We start from the raw sequence: 19,892 nt of genomic DNA on the forward strand, positions 1-19,892 counted from the left end.
AGAGTAATAGTGGTAACGACTGTTGGAAACCTGTCTCTAAAATGTGTAGTAGGGGATGGAAGCAATTTAACACCATCTACATGTTTGCCGTGCTCTGATTTTCTTTTAATCGCCGGGTAACTACAGTTGTCAGATAACGTTATCCAGGGACACATGTCAGCCCGGGGGCATTTTGAGTTATTGACAGATTCAGAAAGTACAGTTTCTAAGCTTTCCAATGATGCCTTCCATGTGGAGATCTGACAATATTTGAAGAATGTGTGGCCTTTTGAAAGTGCATACCTCTTAAAACAGGAAAGGGAGAAAATCGCCCTCAAAGTTTTCCATCTCAGCTACTCTGGGTGCAGGGAGGGCACATAATGCTGCTCATCTGCATGACATTAAGGAAAGCCCTACCCCCTACGAGCTAGCACGATACTACTTTCATGTAAACAAAGATCACCACGTCAATTTTCCTTCCATGCAAAGTATGCCCAACACAATTATGAAGTACAAAATAAGTCCTAAAGTATACTTTAACGTTTTGTGGTTGAAAAATTACTCACACCGTAAGAAAGAAAGATAGCACGATGTATGTATGTATAACACAACTAACACAATGCTAGTTTCATGTAACCAAACCACAACACTCTCCGTTACATGCAAAAATAACCACACAGCCTTAGATTAATAAACTTACCCCATTAGAAAGAGAAACGTCGCCTTGCACACACCAATGCCTCCGATGGAATAATGTAGTCCTAGAACACTTCCTTTTGGTTGTGTTTTTTTTTGCTAGAAATGGTTATCTCCGATGTAACTACCGTGCATCTGTTTGCTTCGCGGTGTTTCAGCTCCTCTGCGCACTGTTTAGCTTGCTCATTCCATAGTGAAATTACATGCCTGTATGCAGCTTAAGTAGCCACGAGCTCAGCTCGTATCATACAGCTGATTGGCGAAAAAAAACCCCAAAAGACTTAAATCGTCACGTGAATGGCCCATATGGTAATTTACCTACACCCCCAGCAGGCTACAGTCCTGACAAAAACGAGACAATTTGCAACAAAAAATGTATGCTTTTCCAACAAAACAATCTATTATCTGAAATACTGATTGCATTCTTCAAGATCTCAACTTGCACATTATGGAAAAAAACAAAAATCACAAATTTAAAAAAAAAATGCTTCTTTTGCGATTATCTCGGATTTGTTTCGCCAGACATGTGTCCCTGGATTCAGCGAGGTGTCTCAAATTATGTAGACACAGATGACCAACACCCGTTACTACCATCAGTCGTCAGTAAACTGGAAAAGTGTTGAATGAAGAGTAATGGTGGTAACGACTGTTGGTAACCTGTCTCTAAAATGTGTAGTAGGGGATGGAAGCAATTTAACACCATCTACATGTTTGCCGTGCTCTGATTTTCTTTTATTGACCAGGAAAATAATAGATGTATATTGGGGAAAGGTCTTCGATGTAAAAACTGCTCTGGGTGTTGCCAGGTTTCCAATGCTGAAACGACTTTTTACTGCTTTGCTGTGCCTCCCACATAGCAATGCAGATAGTGAGAGGGCTTTTTCACTGGTTAGGAAAATTCACCCTGAGTACAGAAAAAATATGGCTGCAGACACATGAACTGCATATCCGCAAATTAAAATGAACTGTGATGAGGAGCTACGACTGCTACCCAAGCAGTGCTATTATAGCAAGTGCCAAATCCGCAACATCTTTGTACAACAAAGAACACTCCAAAAGGGAATAAGATTCAAATTCTTGTTATAAATTACTGGGAAGATTTTCAATTTAACTTCATAATTTATTAATATTTTCACTTATCCTTGTTTACATAATATACTTGATGTGGTTCAGTCATCTTTAGTTGGATCGAACACTGCTTGTGGTGTCAACACTTTTTTCTCAAATGGAAATTTTACTAACCTTCATTTACTGTTTGACATGATTATATATAATTTATTACATTTAACCTCATCTCATCATCTCTAGCCGCTTTATCCTTCTACAGGGTCGCAGGCAAGCTGGAGCCTATCCCAGCTGACTACGGGCGAAAGGCAGGGTACACCCTGGACAAGTCGCCAGGTCATCACAGGGCTGACACATAGACACAGACAACCATTCACACTCACATTCACACCTACGGTCAATTTAGAGTCACCAGTTAACCTAACCTGCATGTCTTTGGACTGTGGGGGAAACCGGAGCACCCGGAGGAAACCCACGCGGACACGGGGAGAACATGCAAACTCCACACAGAAAGGCCCTCGCCGGCCCCGGGGCTTGAACCCAGGACCTTCTTGCTGTGAGGCGACAGCGCTAACCACTACACCACCGTGCCGCCCTACATGTAACCTACTATTTTAATTAACATACCTACTTAGTACTGCCGTTATATTTAAAGTAATTTTCTTTGGTGGAATGTAATATTGTAGGTGATGTCAACACTTGTCAAATAGAACTTTGTGTAATTTTTATGAACGATTTAATATTAATACATTTTATTTGCAAAATTTACATCAATAATTCTGGAATTACTGATACAATGTCTTCTTCTTCTTCTTTTGGCTGCTCCCGCTTAGGGGTCGCCACAGTGGATCTTTCGTCTCCGTTGCTCCCTGTCTTCTGCATCCTTCTCTACCACACCTGCCACTTTCATGTCCTCTCTCACCACATCCATGTATCTCGTCTTTGGCCTTCCTCGTTTTCGTTTGCCTGGAAGCTCCATCCTCAACATTCTCCTTCCAACATGTTCTGCATCTCTTCTCAGGATGTGCCCGTACCATCTCAGTCTCATCTCTCTTAGCTTCATTCCCAAGCTCTCCACATGTGCTGTCCCTCTGATGTGCTCGTTCCTTATCCTGTCCGACCTCCCATCGCAAACCTTAACATCCTCAACTCCGCCACCTCCGACTTTGCCTCCTGTCTCTTCGTTAAAGGGACGGTCTCCAATCCATACATCATAGCTGGTCTCACTACTGTCTTATACATCTTACCTTTCACTTTTGCTGGGACTTTCCTATCACTCCCGAAATCCTTCTCCAACTGCTCCACCCTGCCTGCACTCTTTTTTGCTGTGTTCACATATATACCGGTACGAAAGTGGTATAACTGTATCGATACAAAGTATACCGGTACAGTTTAGTGCATCTGTCCACACTAGCGAGAAATGTTTGCGGTTTTCTTTCACGGTAGTTGAAATGCGCGTGCGTGAAATGTTTCTGTGGTTACCGAGTAACTTCCTTCCGAGAATATGGCGGATGAAACAACGCGTGTGTGCTTTTTGTCGTCAATGTACAGTCTGTATTTCTGGTGGTCATTTATTCAGTCGAATCGTATAAAACGCGCGAGGCAGTTGAGAAAGAAACAAAGAAAACGAATCTCCGTTCTTCACTATTTTATTCAGCGAAGACATCGATTGAGGTGTGAGACTTTGCGCATGCGCGTTATATTTGTATCGATACAGAACCGCTTCATCTGTCCACACTACAGCGAAGCGCTACAGTACCGATACTGTACCGGTACGAAACCCATACATTTGTGGGTTTCGTACCGATACAGTTATACCGCTACAGTACCGGTATAGTTGCTAGTGTGGACAGGTGTTGCGGTACGAAAGTAGTATCGTATCGGTACAAAATCCCTAGTGTGGACAGGGTATTTCTCACCTCACTATCGCAGCCCACATTTTCCCGCACAGTTGACCCCAGGTACTTCAATTCACCAACTTTCTTTATGTCTACTCCTTGCATCTTCACTACACTCTCATCCCCATTCTCATTGATGCACATGTATTCTGTTTTGCATTACTGATACAATGCATATTAAATAATTAAGTTTATAGCTCAGTCATTCTCTTTAGTAGATAATTGTTTACTTGACTGTACATATAGTCCTTTTTAATTCAGTTGTTTTCTCTGGGATCTAAAATTTCTTTTTATTCAGTACATGCTTATTTGATCCCTCTAACTTGATGCAGTGTGATAAAGATGCCTATTACAATAGGAGTGTATAATGTGGAATAAAACAATCGGTGCTTTGGATTATACACTACTGTTCAAAAGTTTGGGGTCACTTTGAAATTTCCTTATTTTTGAAAGAAAAGCACTGTTCTTTTCAATGAAGATCACTTTAAACTAATCAGAAATACACTCTATACATTGCTAATGTGGTAAATGACCATTCTAGCTGCAAATGTCTGGTTTTTGGTGCAATATCTCCATAGGTGTATAGAGGCCCATTTCCAGCAACTCTCACTCCAGTGTTCTAATGGTACAATGTGTTTGCTCATTGCCTCAGGCCAAGTTTACATTAGACCGTATCTGTCTCGTTTTCTTCGTGGATGCACTGTCCGTTTACATTAAACCGCCTGGAAACGCCGGGAAACGGGAATCCGCCAGGGTCCACGTATTCAATCTAGATCGTGTCTGGTCCGGTGCTGTGTAAACATTGAGAATACGCGGATACGCTGTGCTGAGCTTCAGCTGGCGTCGTCATTGGACAACGTCACTGTGACATCCACCTTCCTGATTCGCTGGCGTTGGTCATGTGACCCGACTGCTGAAAAACAGCGCGGACTTCCGCCTTGTATCACCTTTCATTAAAGAGTATAAAAGTATGAAAATACTGCAAATACTGATGCAAATACTGCCCATTGTGTAGTTATGATTGTCTTTAGGCTTGCCATCCTTCCACTTGCAAGTGGTAAGTGATATGCGCTGGGATCACACACACAGCGGCTCAGTCCCGAATCACAGCTTGTTCACTTCACTCGCACGCTCTGTGAGCTGCGCAGGGCCGGAGTGCGCACCCTCCAGAGGGCACTCGCTGTTCAGGGCGGAGTGATTTGGAGCGCAGGATGCCTGTGGAGCCGAGCGTATCCGTGTATTGGTGTTGCTGTGTGCACGCAAATCATGTATTGGTGTTGCTGTGTGCACACTAATCGTTTTAAAAACGTTAATCTGATGATCCGCTGATACGGTCTAATGTAAACTTGGCCTCAGAAGGCTAATGGATGATTAGAAAACCCTTGTACAATCATGTTAGCACAGCTGAAAACAGTTTAGCTCTTTAGAGAAGCTATAAAACTGACCTTCCTTTGAGCAGATTGAGTTTCTGGAGCATCACATTTGTGGGGTCGATTAAATGCTCAAAATGGCCAGAAAAATGTCTTGACTGTATTTTCTATTCATTTTACAACTGATGGTGGTAAATCAAAGTGTGACTTTTCATGGAAAACACAAAATTGTCTGGGTGACCCCAAACTTTTGAACGGTAGTGTATATTGGAATTTTTTCTCGTGTATAAGGGCTCATGGGCGTATGTAATGGAAAAGTACAGATTTTGTAAGGGCATGGGTAACTAAAGGTTGACATGTATGGTTTTTTTGTAAATGAGTTGTGAATGAAAAAATAATTCTGGAGTTGACTGTGAATACATTCCTCGCTCAACTTAACGTAATTCAGCCTCTGGTCTTAACAAAAAAGAATAACACAATGAAAAAGCAAGACATGTCTGTACGTGGAGACACAACAAAGGACATATTGTAACCTAGTATTAAGTGTTTATACTGAGAGGGGCTGGCTCATGCAGGAACACGGACACTAAAGGTGGGGGAGGAGAAGGATCACTCGCTAAACGCAAAGCACAGGCCATGAAAACACCCAAGGGCTTTGGACAGGGTGCGTAACGCATGACCAAATAAAGGGGCAGATTTTCCAACACTGCAGAGACTGAGGGTGGGGGTGGGGTGTGTGTGTGTGTGTGTGTGTGTGTGTGTGTGTGCGTGTGTGCAATCACAGCGACTGAGCAACTGTATCTGCCCGTTCATTCCTGAAGAAGAATAAGACTGGAAATGTATACTTTTTTTAAAAAATTATTATTATTACTTATATTGTACATGTTTCAGACAAATATGTTCACATGCGCACGACAATAATTAAAGGTAGACTGCCTTACAGCTTTTTCAAGTTTAAGTCATAAAAATAATTTTCCCTGACACAATTATTTTTGTTTCGTGGACTGAAAGCTACTGAATTCGAATCACAGACTTCCAATTTTTTTTATAACAGAACAATTAATGAATTTCAAAGTCCCTTGATACGCCATGTGGCGCATAGGGCGGCGCCGATCTCCGTAGCCCTTGGCCTCTCGCCTATTACCTATTACTAGGGTTACAGTGGGGGGCTAGTCCTCTGGTAACCGCAAGAGTTTGACTCCCCACTCACATCTGTATTGCAGCGTGCCTTGCCAGACAGCACCATTTTTATGATGGTCTAGTATGACTCGACCGTGAGTAGAACTCGCAATCTCCCGATCGAGAGGCTGACACGTTAACCACTCGGCCAACTCGCGGTAATTAATGAATTTAGGGCCACGTTATTAGTTTGGAAAGAAAGCGGAGTGCAACAATGGAGAACGTAACGAAAAAGGATACATCTTCCGAAAAAAATGGACCGAAAACAAATATCTGCAATAGCAGAACAAAAGCTTCCATGTAATCAATCAATGCGCACCGCCATCCTGCTACTCCGGTTTACTTCTGTTGTGCATTGTGCAATGCCCTGCATTCATGACGTACCCTTTATTTACAACGGTTCAGCTCAAAACTGGTGAAAATGTACATAGGCCGGTTCACTAGCCAGCACCGAGGTTCAAATAATCCTGAATGGAACTGATTCAAGAAGCCGTTCCTTGTTGGTTGAAAAGGGGTATCGGAGTATCAGCATACTCCAATGATAAACCGCTGAGCTCCTATGCAAAACGCATACAGTTGGTAGATTTGCAGTGGTTCAAAATGAAAAGGCATTCAACGTTTCAGTTAAAGAGGGTGGAACTGAATTATGTGAATTGTGTAAATTCATCACTTTAAACTGAATTGCTTAAGAGAATCTTTTTGGAATCACCTGTGCTGTTGTGCTCCAAGCCAAGGGGATATGGGAAGCCACCGAGTTCGTACTGGCTCCTAGTGGAGGTGAGCATGGCCAAGAGCGTGACTTGGGAGGCATTGACTGTGGGTTCGATGGCTTTTCTCTGGAGCTGTACCCATGGATGACGTCTGGAACCTACAATACAATACATTATTATACATACAGGACACTTTTTCCATGGAATAAAAACATGTATTCATTCTATTCCCTTCTAGCAGGTTCCATTCATTTGGTTTGATAGCATGCAATATTGTTAGCATATCGCTTATCCTATGTGCATTACAGCACTCTACCCAATGGAGAATGAGCAGTGAATATGGTTTATGATACTGCATGGCTGTCAAGACAACATGACTTCACACGTCGGAGATGTTGCGAATATTCAATGGGAAGATTTTCTGCTGCGCATGGGCAGAAGCATTTGTTTGTTCGCCAGGAAAGAGAAAGACGCATTGAACACCCGAAAGACTACCAAAACTTCATGAGATATTCTTCAAGCATATTTACAAGCAGTGGCGAACCGTTACTATTAGAACTGGGACTTGAGCTCAGCCAAAACTTAGCCAGACACACCAAAAAAGCAACAGGGCAAAGGATTTTGCAAGGGATTAGTGGCAGGCTGTCAGGTAGCTCAGTTGTGTGTAGCTGTTGATATTGATTTTAAAACTAACTAAGGGAAATGAATACTTAAGTCTGACTGAAATATACTGTGGCGAGTGTGCAGCGTGGAAGAGGAGTCTGGAGACAGAAACCTTCGTTTCTCGGTCGTTAGCCTGTGCTACTTGCTCTCGATAGCACTGGCTTGGTTGCTTTATTAGCATTCACTAACACTACTGATGAACACTACACTGGCTGGAAGGTGACTTCACTGCTGCGCTGATGGCGCTGACTCGCGGGTAAGCTAGCGCTGGCCTTCGAGAATGCTGATACGAACAGTGTGAATGTATAATAATAATAATAATAATATTGGCTGGCTTTTTTGTGGTATATCAGATATATTCCATTCAGCTAGCATGATACTAAACTTGTCTTCGACTCGCTCAATATCATGCTAGCATACATGTCAACCTATACGGAATGTCCGTATTTTATACGGATTTGATTCAATAAACGTAGTATACGGTAGGGGTGTGCAAAAATATCGATACGGCGATATATCGTGATACTTTGTCTTCCGATTCAATATCGATACTCAAAATTTGAATATCGATATTTTTTCAAATAATAAATCATGTTTCAGACGGGTTGTAAATCCAGTATGACTTCCGCACCTCCGCTCCGCGAGGTGTCGCTGTGCCGCTCCCTCACTGCAAGGCACTCTTCGTCTTCTCTTTTTTCCCCAACGGTTGCAGTGAGGAAAAAAAACAAGCAAGCATGGCTGTTAACGTAAACCTAGAGACGCTGCCGAACTTTAAGGCAGATGTTTGGAGGCACTTTGGATTCCAAAGGAAAGGAGAAAAAAACAGTGAGCCTGACAAAGAGTATGCACTCTGCAAAACCTGTTTTGCTCCAATTAGATATTCAGGTAACACAACAAACTTGCGAACTTACTTAGCACGACACCACCCCGACATATTAGCTCAGCCGGAGCCGCTGAAACCCGACCCGAAGCAAACTACACTGGACAGTGCCAAAGTCCTCCCGTCTACTTCAGTCATGTGTGACTTACTGTAACTGTGAACTTAATTTTGTCATTTAAGGCCAAAGGCAAGAAGCTGCACTTTATCTTGCATTTTCAATTTTAGTGTGTGTGAGACACTGCATTTTATTTTGAGTATTTACTCTAAGTTCAGAAGAAACATGATTCACTGAGGTTTCAGTTCAGTTTCAGTGTGTGGACATTGACCCACACTGCACTTTGTTTCATCATTGTGCTCAGGGAGACTAAGATGCCCACTGCACTTTTCAATGTGTTTCAGACAGTGTGTTGTTCCTGCAAAATAAGCACAAGTTAAATGTTCTCAGGTATATGTTCTCAAGTTTACAAAGAACAAATTGATATTAGTGTTAGCACTGAAATGTATGTGCAGTCTGCAGTGCAAGTTTTAAGTTTTCATAAAACAATTTGATTCTGCTTGTTAAGCAGCACTGATGTGTCCATGCTTACAGAAAAGTTGATAATACTAGCACAGAAATGGGAATTTTCTGTATGTTGTAGTGAAGCAACTTTTGGTTTTGCCAGCAGTGGAATAGAGACAAATATATGTCTGGCAAGAGTGTGTAGTTATGTATGTGAAATGTAATTTTACAGTGGTCAATAAATTCTGATTTTCTTCAGTGACACAGATATCGTGATGTGGTTGAAATTTCTTGCAATATATCGATTATCGCAGAATCGCTGTACCGTGATATTATCGTTATCGTGGGCAAAATATCGCCATAGTATCGTATCGTGAGGTATCTGGTGATACCCAGCCCTAGTATACGGGCATACAAATAAAGTTATACGGATTCTTTAAAAAAAACTTCAATATTTATTTAGAGCTATAATCAATTCCCACGATGATAAAAGAGTGCATAACATTTACAAACGTACTGTACACCACAGAAAGCACAGACAGCCAGTAAAGAGTCTTATGAAATCGCGCGTTATCTTGTGGTAGCAAGACTTCGTTCCACTTTTGATCATGCACACACTGCATTGCGAGAATCCCGCCAACCGGGAAGTAACATTTTGTTTGAAAAGCGTATTTCCACCTGAGCGACTTTCAATAGCGACTGAAAAGATTCTGAATGGGCACTCCGGCAAAGAAATTCAAAACACAATACAGCGGTAGGTTTCTCCCTGAATGGAAGGACCTTTTGAATGGCATAATCCAACCGGCAGCCTCCAAAAACGACGAATATGCACACTGCACACTGTGTGTGCGTGACATCAAAGCTGCAGCATCGGGAGTGTATGATGTGAAAGAACATTTCAAATCGAAACTAAACATCAGCGGAATGCAAGCCAAAGGCAAAATCACCCACTGATGACAGTATTTGCGCGCTCAAAAACTGATATGCCAACAACTGGAAAAGACAGAAAACACAAGGTAGTGGGCGTTTTAGTTCAAGTTAGGCAGTGCTCTGTTTACCCCACAGTAATGCTGACTGTGAGAGAGTTTTCTCTCAAGTCAGGAAGATACATACAGAGAGCAGAAAGAACCTGAATGCAGACACACTGACCTGCACTGTAAAAAAAAATATTTGTTGTTTTAATTTAAAAAAGTTAGTGCAAGGGCTGCCTTAAAATTTTGAGTTCACTGGAATTCACATAGTAAGTTAAATTGTTGTGAACTTACTATATTAATTTCAGTGAACTCAAAATTTTAAGGCAGCCCTTAAGGCAACCCTTGCACTAACTTTTTTAAGTTAAAACAACAAATCATTTTTTACAGTGTGGCCTACTGCAGTGTAAGAGCAACACAGACACTTGCTGTGACATGCAGCCTAGTGAGGTATTGGTGCAGAGTGCTAAAAAAGCTGTCATGGAGTACAATTCAGAACATTAGAGTGACACTTTGCGTTTTTGTCAAACATTGGAGCTTTGTATTCATTCTGAAGGTTTATTGTTATTAATATTGAATAAAAAGTAACTGGGATACATCATTGTTAATTATCATTCAAATTTTAGGTAAATTATTTTAAGTTGCATCTTATAAGGATTTTATAAGGGAAATAAGGATTTTGGAGGTTGGTTATACAGGTTTGATTGACCAAAGGTTGATATGTATGTGCTAGCTCAGGGCTTTTCAAAGTGTGGGGCACGCCTCCCCTGGGGGGCGCCAGAGTTCTTCAGGGGGGCACAACGTGAGGAAACATAAGCCAGAATAAGTTACTATTGCGGACATTTAGCGAACTTCAGCTAGCCTTTGCCAGAGACAAAATGGATCGATTTTTAGTACCTAAAGCTACAGTGAGTGAGGAGACAGAGTCTGGGCCAAGCAAAAAACCAGACCCTCCAGGATTTCACGATGTTGCGATTCAACCAATCCCCGCAAATTCAGGGCGGTGTTGCAATTATATTCAATCACCGCAACCTTCCCGCAAATTTGACCAATCGTTGGCGTCATCTTGAGGTGACGTCGACAAACTACCTTCCGCCTTACTTCCATGTATACGTTCAAGAGAAGCAGCATGCGCGCAGTGTTGCCAGATTGGGCGGTTTAAGTGCATTTTGGCGGATTTTGAACATATTTTGGACTGGAAAACGTCAGCAGTATCTGGCAACACTGCATGTGCGAGACAGTGTTCATAGAGGCTTAAATTCTGTTACTGAAAGTGTGTTATGTTTACATTGAAGGACTGTGTGCACTTTACATTATTTTTTTACTTAATACAAGAAATTAATGGATGCCAACATTTTTACCAAAATGGTATTTTATTTTCCATTGTTTAGGCAGCTTCAGCATCATACTGTGAGATTCTGTTCAAATTGTTTTTTTTTTCTTCTATGAAGCCTGAGCCATTTATTTTATTAGTTTATAATTATTGTTTAATTTAGTCTTCAGGAGAGACTGCCTGCACACAGTACTAGTATTAATAGTTTTTTTTTTCTTACATGAAAGCTGAGGCATTTATATTATATTTTAAGATAACTTCATGTTGTGCTGTGAGGTTTTATGCACTTTAACTTTTGAACCAACAGGTGCATTTGGATCAGTAAAGCCTATTTTTCTGCATTTTTGTAGTACTGGTAATCTTTTATATTGGTAAAGTTTATACTTATATATTGGTAAATATATATACTTTACCAATATACTTTTATATTGGTAAAGTATATACTTATATATTTATATTGGACCATTTCTCAGTGTCTGTTTTTTTAATCAATAGTTTTTCAGTAATAACTTAATATTTAACATATCACTCAATTTTAATCACAAAAAGAGAAAATCGCAACAATTTCTCGCAACTTTCACTTCCTCCCGCAATGTAATCGCAACAAAAACCTAAAAAACACCGCAACCTTCATCGCAATTTTTTGGAAAACCCCCCGCAACATCAGACATTTTAGCCCGCAACAATCACAAAAAAGGCCCGCGAAATCCTGAGGGGACTGAAAAAAGAAGGAAGTATGACCATGATTATTTAAAGTTTGGATTTTCATGGACTGGATCTGAAGATGCTCCACTGCCACAGTGTGTTGTCTGCCAAGAGGTGCTAGCTAACGATGCTATGAGATGTTTAAAATGTGTAAAACAAGATGTTTTAAAAAGAAAAGCACAGATGTTTAAAATGTGTAAAAAAAGATGTTTTAAAAAGCACAGATGTTTAAAATGTGTAAAAGAAAAAAATAAAAATGTGGCAGATCACAGAATCCAGGGACACATGTCTGCCCGGGGGCATTTTGAGTTATTGACAGATTCAGAAAGTACAGTTTCTAAGCTTTCCAATGATGCCTTCCATGTGGAGATCTGACAATATTTGAAGAATGTGTGGCCTTTTGAAAGTGTATACTTCTTAAAACAGAAAAGGGAGAAAATCGCCCTCAAAGTTTTCCATCTCAGCTACTCTGGGTGCAGGGTGGGCACATAATGGTGCTCATTTGCATGACATTAAGGAAAGCCCTACCCCCTACTAGCTAGCACGATGCTACTTTCATGTAAACAAAGATCACCACGTCAATTTTCCTTCCATGCAAAGTATGCCCAAAACAATTATGAAGTACAAAAATAAGTCCTAAAGTATACTTTAAGGTTTTGTGGTTGAAAAATTACTCACACCGTAAGAAAGAAAGATAGCACGATGATGACACAACTAACACAACACTAGTTTCATGTAAAGCCTCGGTCACAACCGGCCGTACCGTGCTCCTACGGCCGGTCTACATGCAAAAAACGCAAGAAACACACGGAGAGCGCGCCTGAAACGCACGAGAGCGCGCGTGTGATGTGCTAATTTTCAAGCCGCAGACCGGCCGCAGAGGTTCTTTGTCATGTCAAACAAACTCTACGGGCGCTTACGTTTTTTTCAGGTTGCAAGACAAACTTACGGCCAACGCACGTCTTTCTCCATGAACAAAAAAAAAAACGCAGCGATTTGGGAAACGCCAAAAATCACACGGCCAAAAAATCGTATGCCCGGTTGTGACCTAGGCTTAACCAAACCACAAGACTCTCTGTTACATGCAAAAATAACCACACAGCTTTAGATTAATAAACTTACCCCATCAGAAAGAGAAACGGCGCCTTGCACACACCAATGCCTCCGATGGAATGTAATCCTAGAACGGTCCGTGTATCATCCGATCATTCAAGTATTCCATTCAATCTGGAAAACGAGGTTGCGGGGTTTTTTTTGCTAGAAATGTTTATCTCCGATGTAAATACCGTGTGTCTGTTTGCTTCGTGGTGTTTCAGCTCCTCTGTGCTCTGTTTAGTAACTCATTCCATAGTGAAATTACATGCCTCTATGCAGGTTAAGTAGCCATGCGCTCAGCCCGTATCATACAGCTGATTCGCGAAAAAAAAAACCCAAAAGACTTAAATCATCATGTGAATGGCCCATATGGTAATTTACCTACACCCCCAGCAGGCTACAGTCCTGACAAAAACGAGACAATTTGCAACAAAAAATGTATGCTTTTCCAACAAAACAATCTATTATCTGAAATACTGATTGCATTCTTCAAGATCTCAACTTGCACATGATGGAAAAAAACAAAAATCACAAATTTCGAAAAAAAATGCTTCTTTTGCGATTATCTCGGATTCGTTTCGGCCGACATGTGTCCCTGGATTCGGTGAGGGGTCACAAATGTGTACAACAACCTTTTTTTTTTTTTTAAATACGAATGGAACATTAAGTATAGCAACAACAAAAATTGTGAGGGGGGGCGCTGTTGTTTATTTGCTCTCTGAGGGGGGGGGCTGACTCTCCCACACTTTGAAAACCCCTGTGCTAGCTGAATGGAATACATCTGATAGACCACTCAACACCAGCCAATATTATTTAAAGAGCTTATCAGACATGGAAATAAAGTATATTCAACTTCTATTCCTTTAACACAAATCTGTATCGCTGGGGCAATCTGGGGAGATTTTCACCTTGTTTATAAATGATTTTAAGAGACCTCAAATCCAAGCCCTATTATAAAAAGTAGTAAATATGCCCAAATGTAAGAACTTTATCCATTTTGACCTTGTGATATCTGATATACCTTATGATTATATGATATCTGTTCAAGTCCAAAAACAACAATATATTTGAAAGTACATTGAGTACGAGTACGTCGCACTATCCTAAGAAGACGAAAAGCAAAATGAAATGGCTGTGGAATGGCTGTGTTGATTATCATCAAGATAGCTAGCCACTGACAGGCTCAGACAGGCTGATCCCACTGTTACACATTATCACTTTATTGCTCTCTCTCTTTTTTTTTTAAATCTGTCCATCACAATCACTCAGCTAAAACAGACACACACTCAAATTTCTGCTCCAGTCCTTCTGCATTGCTCAGCCATCAACTAATCAAAACTGGACCCAATCCAGTACTGAATGTGGTGATGTTGACTGACAGCACAGTTCTGGAAATTTCTAAAATTTGCAGATTTGTATTTATGAAACATATTAAAGAAGTTGCATGAATCCAGCCACTGGGGGTGCATAAGCGTACTCTTGGTACCGGTCCCAAGCCGGGATAAAGGGAGAGGGTTGCGTCAGGAAGGGCATCCGGCGTAAAACTGTGCCAAATCTAACATGCGGATTGAAAAGAGAAAGAGAGTGCAGGCAGGGTGGAGCAGTTGGAGAAGGATTTCGGGAGTCATTTGTGATAGGAAAGTCCCAACAAAAGTGAAAGGTAAGATGTATAAGACAGTATGTGATGTATGGATTGGAGACCGTACCCTTAACAAAGAGACAGGAGGCAAAGTCGGAGGTAGCGGAGTTGAGGGTGTTAAAGTGCATATCACGGGTAAATTCAGGAGCAAGATCAATGTAATTCTCCTATTTTATATTAAACTTTGGTCAAATATCTGTCACATTTTGCATTTTGTGCAATTTTTTTTACCTTGCGCAATACCAGAAAAATTCAGTTGAAATCAAGCCATTTGAGGCGAATTGGTCCGCCTCGGAAAAAACTTGGCATTTGGATTTCCCGGGAAACATTGATTTTCGTGACGTCGCGTGCGGGACGCCTCCCTCTGAATCCTACGTCAGCGCTGGTTTGTTTATGAGAAAACGACCTGGTGGTTTTCTGCAAATTTCTTCAACGTTATCACGTAATTATTAAAATGGTTAACAGATGTATCATAGGAGGGTGTAGCAACACCAATCTTGATGGGATTAGTACTCATCGTTTTCCAAAAGACCGGACGATGAAAGAGAAATGGGAGCGCTTCGTGCGAAGCACCCGGAAAAATTGGCTACATGCTACAGACTACAGCATTATTTGCGGTGCTCACTTCACAAGGCCCGACGACTTTGAGAACTACTTGCAGTGGGAAATGGGCTTCGAGAGGCAACTTGATCTGAAAAAAGACGCAGTTCCATCTGTCAGAATGCCCAAAGCAACACCATCTCCATCTGTGTCAGCGTCACCAAAGGAGCCAGCCGTGTTCGTCTCTCCTGACAGAAGGCGAAGTGTTATTTACATCCCCGGTGTTGTCTCCGTCGTCTTCACTACTTGAATCATCATCAAATCCAAACAGATGAAGCCCCAATTCTGACATCTCATTATATTCTTCATCCAAAGGTGAAGTAACATTGCACTCAGGTGACAATCCCATATTTCAATGCAAAATCATTACCTGCTAAACTTGGTCTACACAGGCTGTGCACTGAAACCGTGCAATCTCTCGCAGCCTGCTGGCGCTTCCGCAGGTGACATCACGAATCTGGCTCGAGACTCCCTTGGGATTTTTCCAGACGCGTTTTGTTATTTTATTTTTTTCTGCTGTAGACAGATGGCCTTGTGCAAAATTACCCTTCTGGATGAGTGTGTAAAGGGGCCTACTTTCATATAAAAAAATGAAATTGGTCCAGAATATGCCCTTTAAGGTTTGCGATGGGAGTTACGAGGTCGGACAGGATAAGGAACGAGCACATCAGAGGGACAGCACATGTGGAGAGCTTGGGAATTAAGCTAAGAGAGATGAGACTGAGATGGTACGGGCACATCCTGAGAAGAGATGCAGAGCATGTTGGAAGGAGAATGTTGAGGATGGAGCTGCCAGGCAAACGAAAACAAGGAAGGCCAAAGACGAGATACATGGATGTGGTGAGAGAGGACATGAAAGTGGCAGGTGTGGTAAAGAAGGATGCGGAAGGAAAGATCCGCTGTGGCGACCCCTAATCGGGAGCCGCCAAAAGAAGAAGAAGATTGAAGAAGTTGCATGACTTTTTTAAAAATATATAGAAATACACTTTAAATATATTTATTTATTATTATTTATAACTTTTTATGCAACACTACTGTATTGTTGGCAGTTCTGCAAACCTATATATCATGATACATATCGTGTACTGTATCTTGGAAATCCTGATAGCGATAAGATATTTTTGTCACATCACCCATCCTTAAGCCTAGGTCACAACCGGACGTACGATTTTTTGGCTGTGCGATTTTTGGCGTTTCCCAAATCGCTGCGTTTTTTTTGTTCGTGGAGAAAGACGCACGTTGGCCGTAAGTTTGTCTTGCAACCTGAAAAAAACGTAAGCGCCCGTAGAGTTTGTTTGACATGACAAAGAACCTCTGCGGCCGGTCTGCAGCCAGTCTACGGCTCGAAAATCAGCACGTCACACACGCGCCCTCCGTGCTTTTCTTGCGTTTTTTGCACGTAGACCGGCCGTAGGAGCACGTATGGCCGGTTGTGATCTAGGCTTTATGTTTTGTTATCTGCTGATCAGAAACAACGTTATGCTATGTTTAAGCTGTTAACTCTGAAAAGTGATGTACAATGGTTATAAAACATCTTTAAAATGGAGGCCTTTTTATTGACTCTTAACCCTAGGTATCCAAAACAAACAGTACATTACAGGCATTTAGCAGACGCTCTTATCCAGAGTGACATACAACATACCCAGAGCAGCCTGGGGACCAGTTAGGGGTTAGGTGCCCTGCTCAAGGACACTTCAGCCATTCCTGCTGGTTTAGGGAATTGAACTGGTGACCTTTTGGTCCCAAAGCTGCTTCTCTAACCATTAGGTCATGGCTTCCCCCAACGAAAAAGAGGCATAAACTTCTAATGAACTCTCAGCAGTCAAAACAGTCACTGTTTTGTCTTTACATTTCTCCAACTCACTATATACTTCAATCATTTCACCTTTGCACAAACAGCATCTAATAACAAGAGCTCAGACGAAACAGATTCAACATCTGATTCAGGAAAGGTGTGTCAATTTTAATCAAGCAATATGAGGCCTGACAGGAATTTGAGGTTACATTACATTATATTACAGGCATTTATCAGACACTCTTATCCAGAGCGACGTACAACAAGTGCAAAAGTCAGGTCCAAGAAGTGCTCAACTTCTAGGCAAAAAAGTTCTAGTGCCGAACGAACAAGTGACAGAATAACACCTATTATTCTACCCACATTCACTGGATATGAGCAATCGAGCGCTCTGATTGGCTACTCTACTACTAGGATATCAGCTCATATACTGTGAGTAGAGAAAAACAAAATGGCGGCGCATGTTGCTGAACCAACCGAGGACAAAATAAAAACTCGACTTGAAAACAAAACCCCAAAGATACAAAAAAAATATGCAACAAAATATGGAATGAAAGTGTTTGATGGGAAGAACGCATCTTTTAAAAAAATTTTCAAGAATCATTATTATCGCATTTTTCACAAATTGCTCCTGTCATTTCGCTGGTTTGTTAACATTCTTCATTTTTAAGCATTAAAAATGTGTTGAATTTTTTTTTTAGACCGGTTCAAAAGCTCAAAGAAGTTTGAAAAGTACATCACTGAAATGTCCAAGGAATAATTAAATAGATGTCTAAAGCTATTCTATACCTCGGCACGACAGCAAGACAGCACTTTCTACAAAACAACAACACTAAAGTCACTTCGTGCAGCCATTCATAGGATTTTAAGAAGTTCGCCTAAGTGGAAATGATTTTGTTGGATGTTTTGTATAAAGTTTTTATTTATCGAATTTGCAGAAAAATCAAAATGCTCTGGGTCTCAAAATCCAGTGAATGTGGATAGAACAAAACAGTTATTCCACTCAATCTCGTCGTACATGGCTTATAGCCAACTTAGCGCTATGCACCTCATCAGCTATCAGCTCATGTACGACTCGATTTTGTGGAATAATTGTTAAGTATATGTACTAGATGTGTACTTCTTTAGGTCTCTCACTCACAGCATTGCTTTAACAGTGATTCACAGGAAGGAAACCCATCCCACATATGACTCGGCCACGGGTTGGTCGATCCCCGGTAAAGCGGACACAGAAAAGTGTAATTATGTGGGGAAAGAACAGAAAAGACTATCTGTGACTGGTAGTCTGCCAAGCTGGCGAGATTCCTGAAAAGCTTGGCTATTTCACACACAGCAGCACAGACTCTACTTCACACTGGGGAACCGTGTGGCTTCATTCCAGAGTTGGGGATATCTGCTGTCTAAAATGGCACAGATGCTCCACTGGTTCTCTCCATATGGGTAAGCACTAAATATTGCTATGGCATCATGCACAGTATCACACTTAGAGCTGTCATGTTTTCGAATTTTCTTTACAGAAATCCACAGCAGTTCTACACTAATATACTTGAAGTCATTATTGACATATTCTTCATGATACTGTTATTGGTGGTGGCACGGTGGTGTAGTGGTTAGCGCTGTCGCCTCACAGCAAGAAGGTCCGGGTTCGAGCCCCGTGGCCGGCGAGGGCCTTTCTGTGTGGAGTTTGCATGTTCTCCCCGTGTCCGCGTGGGTTTCCTCCGGGTGCTCCGGTTTCCCCCACAGTCCAAAGACATGCAGGTTAGGTTAACTGGTGACTCTAAATTGACCGTAGGTGTGAATGTGAGTGTGAATGGTTGTCTGTGTCTATGTGTCAGCCCTGTGATGACCTGGCGACTTGTCCAGGGTGTACCCCGCCTTTCGCCCGTAGTCAGCTGGGATAGGCTCCAGCTTGCCTGCGACCCTGTAGAACAGGATAAAGCGGCTAGAGATAATGAGATGAGATGAGAGACTGTTATTGGTCAGACGCTATTGACTCAATTTTTACCTCGTCCGGGACGAAGTCAACCAGGGAGCAAGGCATTGTTTTCGGTCGGGTTTCTTTGTTTTTTGTAAATGATATTACAGGAAAACGGCTGGACCAATCTTCATGAAACTTTCAGGATAGATGGCCATTAGTCTCAAATAGAACCTCCAAAATTTGGGGGGGTCATCTGGTCAAGGTCAAGGTTTTTGTGGCTACTGCCTCATATAGAGGAGCTAGCCACTATGTCAACATGCTGTAAAAATGTAAGTGTAGCAGTTCGTAGGGGTGGAGCACAGAAAAGATGGCAGGCCAGAATTAAGTTCCACCAGAAATTCTTTATTTGGTACTTTTCAGTAACTATATTCACTCTCAGCCACACATACACACGAGTCGTCAGGTCAGGGAGAGAGCCTCCTTCCTCTGCTCTCTCTACCCTTATATAGGGCGTGGTCACTGGGGAAGACACACAAACATCGATTAACCAACATCAGGTGCAGTGATTCTGAAGGCCTCTGCATGCTCTTGCGACAAGGCTTTCGCAGATAGCTTTTCGCAGACAGTTGTAATTTACCGTTGAGCGGGGAGTAATAGGCGTGCGCGATGTTATTCACCGCCACAACGCAAGGGGGCACGAAGTCGCGAAATCGCTAGGAGTAGTTGGTGGGTGTGGTTAGTGGAGTGTTTATCCTCCGGTTACTTATAATGACTAGAACTGGAGTCGTATAGATGTACGTACTTCCTCGATCAACCGCTCTTCGTGCTGCTCCATCTTCGCTCGTGTTTTTAAAAATGGCGGTAGTGAAAACAAACCAAACCGGGAAAGTAGGGAAG

At 41.7% G+C, this 19,892-nt stretch overlaps 1 protein-coding gene across 1 annotated transcript in view; it reads right to left on the reverse strand.

The window, feature by feature from the left end:
• Positions 1-19,892, reverse strand: part of fam171a2a (family with sequence similarity 171 member A2a) — a 143,128-nt gene that overhangs the window by 28,881 nt on the left and 94,355 nt on the right. Inside the window, exon 4 of the mRNA XM_060901896.1 lies at positions 6,897-7,055. Coding sequence (XP_060757879.1) covers positions 6,897-7,055 — 159 coding nt within the window. The remainder of the gene's footprint in view (positions 1-6,896; positions 7,056-19,892) is intronic.

This window comes from Neoarius graeffei, chromosome 20 (genome assembly GCF_027579695.1).
Source record: "Neoarius graeffei isolate fNeoGra1 chromosome 20, fNeoGra1.pri, whole genome shotgun sequence".
NCBI classification, from domain to species: domain Eukaryota; kingdom Metazoa; phylum Chordata; class Actinopteri; order Siluriformes; family Ariidae; genus Neoarius; species Neoarius graeffei.